At 38.3% G+C, this 3,373-nt stretch overlaps 1 protein-coding gene across 1 annotated transcript; it reads right to left on the reverse strand.

Moving 5' to 3' along the window:
• Nucleotides 1-501: 501 nt before the first annotated feature.
• Nucleotides 502-3,011, reverse strand: LOC104535221 (C-type lectin domain family 2 member E-like; the record flags this gene model as incomplete). The annotated part of the gene is made up of 5 exons (XM_010184807.1): nucleotides 502-604; nucleotides 771-877; nucleotides 1,276-1,442; nucleotides 2,151-2,249; nucleotides 2,939-3,011. Coding segments are annotated over 5 exons (549 nt in total), but the record flags the coding sequence as incomplete, so codon positions are not given.
• Between the last annotated feature and the right edge of the window lie 362 nt (nucleotides 3,012-3,373).

Genomic DNA, 3,373 nt, shown 5'->3' on the forward strand with positions numbered 1-3,373 from the left:
TCCTAATTTTACACCGATTTTAGGTCATCACCAACCAACAAAAGCAGTTTGGCCACTTGGATTTTTACATAAACGCACTTTAACATCCCTAGATTTGGTGTATTTTTCAAAAATAAGCTATTTAAAGCCTTTGTTTAGCAAAAATAATTTATTTTAAGCCTTAATTTTTTAAAAATAAATTATTTTAAGCCATAGTTTTTCCACAATACAGTATTTTAAGCCATAATTATTCAAAAATAAACTATTTTAAGCCTTAAATTTAAAAAAGAAATTCTTTTCAGCCTTAATGTTGAAATTTTGCTCCCCAAATTGCTACAAACCACAATTTATTCGTTCAAAGAACCCGAATTTATTCAAATCGCAAATTCTTCCTCAGCAATTTTGGGAAATTTTTGCTTTTTTCCCCTCCCCAAAATTGCCCATTTTTGGGGTTATTCTGGAGGTTCCCTTACGGATTTTGGGGTCCCCTCAGGAGCCACCGCAAAGGCCCGGACTCCGCACCTCAGTTTTGGTGCAAACCCAGTGATTTTTGGCGCCGCAGTGGGAGGAGTCGACCCCGCGGGCACCCAGGGAAGCGCAGAGGCCATCGCCGTGGACCCGAAACCTCGAAAGAGATGGGAAGAAAAGACTAAATTGTTAAAAAATTCACATTAAAATCACATTTTTTGGGCTGAGAAATCACCAATAAATGATGAAAAATGCAGAAAAACCGTATTTTTGGGCTGAAAAAATGCTAAAAATTGATATAATTATGAAAAATACAGACTCACAGGTGAGAGAATCGCGAGCCGTTCACCCATTCCCATGGCTTCTCCTCGTTTTGCCGGGAAAGGCCGATCCAATTTTCCGAAATTCCCGTAAATCTCATCGCAAAATTCTAAAAAAATAGAAAAAAGAGAAAAAAAATCCAAAAACCTCCTTTTCCACCCCAAAATGTACATTTTTACCATTCGTTTGCGCTCATTTGGGGCTTAAACCTCGAAATTTGCTACCAAAAAATATCAAATTTAATTTTTTAAGTTTTTAATTTTAATTTTCTAGTTTTATTTTTTAAACCTTGTACGGTTTGTTTGTTTTTTTCCTTGCAAATTTGGTTTTGCTGAGAAATTTCAGGAGATCCACGATGACCTTCAGAAAAACAAAATATTTTCCCCGTTTCACCCCAAATTTCCACAGAAAATGCTACAAAAGCAGTGAAAAAATTCAAAATTTGGCAAATTTGTGGTTTTTAAAAGAAATTTATCAGAATTTCAGCCCGTTTTTGTGCCTCCTTACCAGGTCCTCGAGGCTGTCGAGCGTGGCCAAGGACGCCCCCAGCACAGTGCAGTTGTCGCGTCCCCACGTCCAGTTCCCCTCGGCCTCCCCGAAAAACCAGCACTTTCCTCTGTAGCCAATCCAGTCCCACGGGCACCGGAAACAGGGGCGGGGCTGAAACGCCTGCGCTGCCATTGGTGGAGAAACAGGGCGTGAGAAAACGGCGCCTTCCCAGCATCCCTTTGGGCTGGGGGAGGTCCCTCCTCAGCCCCACGGCCCCCAAAAATTTCTAATTTGGAAAGTGTTTTCCAAATTCTGAAATTTTTTCCCAAATTTTTTTTTTGACAAGCCGTTTTTCCAAAATTTTTGGAGGGCATTTTCCCAATTTTTTTTAGAAAGCATTTGCAAAATTTTTGAAAAGCCGGTTTCCCAAATTTTGAAAAGTATTTTTCCCAAAATGTTGAGAATTTTCCCTAAATTTGTAAAGGATTTTCCCTAAATTTTGAAAAAAGGGTTTTCCCAAAATTTTGAGAAGGATTTTCCCCAGATTTTGAGGATTTTCCCAAAGTTTTGAAAAGCCATTTCCCAAATTTTTTGAAAAGCCGTTTTTCCCAAATTTCTGGAGGGCATTTTCCCAAATTTTTTGGAAAGCATTTGCAAAATTTTTTAAAAGCCGGTTTCCCAAATTTTGAAATTAAAGATTTTCCCAAAATTTTGAAATTAAGGATTTTCCCAAATTTTGAAATTAAGGATTTTCCCAAATTTTTGAAAAGCTGTTTGTCAAATTTTGAAAAGCCATTTTCCAAATTTTGAAGCCGTTTTCAAACTGTTGGAGGTTGGCACCAAATAAGAGAAGTTTTCTATTGGGGGGGGGAGAAAAACCCCTCAGCATTTACCTGCGAAAGCGGTGGCGGTGACGAGCAGGGCCAGGAAGAGCACGGCCATGGCCACCCAACAGCCACCGCGCACCCACGGCTTCGCCTCAGCGCCGTCGCCTGCGGGAAGAACCACACAGAGGCCTTCAGAGCGCCCCATTGGCCAAAAAGTTGGGGTTTTCCCTCTTTTTTTTGGAGGGTGAAGAGGAATTTCGATGCAAAATTTGGTGCCAAAATGGCAGAAACTTTACAGGAAAATGGGGCCACATTTGGCAGTCAAGATTTTGCAGTCAAAAATGGCACCAAATTTTGCCGTCCAAATTTTTGCCGTCCAAACGGCACCAAAATTTGCTGTACAAGTTTTTGCAGTCAACATTTTTGCAGTCCAAATTTTGCAGTCAAATTTTTGCTGTCCAAATTTTGCCCTCAAAATGACACCAAATTTTGCAGTCCAAATTTTTGCAGTCCAAATTTTACTGTAAAAGTTTTTGCAGTCAAATTTTTCCAAATTTTCAGTCAAAATTTTCGCAGACATTTTGCAGTCCAAATTTTCACAGTCCAAATGGCACCAAATTTTGCAGATCTAAGAGGGGAATTAAATCATCTGTGAAAACCGAAAGCAAAAAAATTCAGAGCCAATTTTCCAGCTGCCGATCGGCAAAACTTTTCTGCAGGAAGTGCTAAAAAATGCACTTTTTTGTCGGTTTTTTTAATGCTCCCTTATCTCAGCTGAGTTTTGTTCTCAAATTACAGAAGTATTAAAAATAACCCCAAAAAAGTGATTATTCAGGTCAATGCTCTACACTTACCTGCCCGCGTGCTCCTTTCCACAGCCAAAATCCCAGAAGATTCCCTCGTTTCCTTCATTTCTGGGGGTTTCACCTGCAAAAAAAGGTCAATTTTACCCAAATAATGTGAAATTTTGTTTCTCCCCACAATTTCCATTTTCTCCCACAATTTTTCTCCCACGATTTCAATTTTCTCCCCACAATTTCAATTTTCTCCCTCCAAAGTTTCCTTCCCCAAACTAAAATTTTCTCCCCATAATTTTTCTTCCCCAATTTTACTCCCAATTAAATTTTTCTCCCCTATTTAGATTTTACATTTAACTGATAAATTTTATTTAAATAATTTTAGTTAAATGATTCATTAAACAATTACGTCCTTATTTAATTTAATAAAATTTAAAATTTTAATTCAGTAACTCCAGTTAAAGTTTCCTTCCCCAATTAAGATTCTCTCCC

This window comes from Mesitornis unicolor, unplaced genomic scaffold (assembly GCF_000695765.1).
Source record: "Mesitornis unicolor isolate BGI_N332 unplaced genomic scaffold, ASM69576v1 scaffold31805, whole genome shotgun sequence".
In the NCBI taxonomy this organism is placed as follows: domain Eukaryota; kingdom Metazoa; phylum Chordata; class Aves; order Mesitornithiformes; family Mesitornithidae; genus Mesitornis; species Mesitornis unicolor.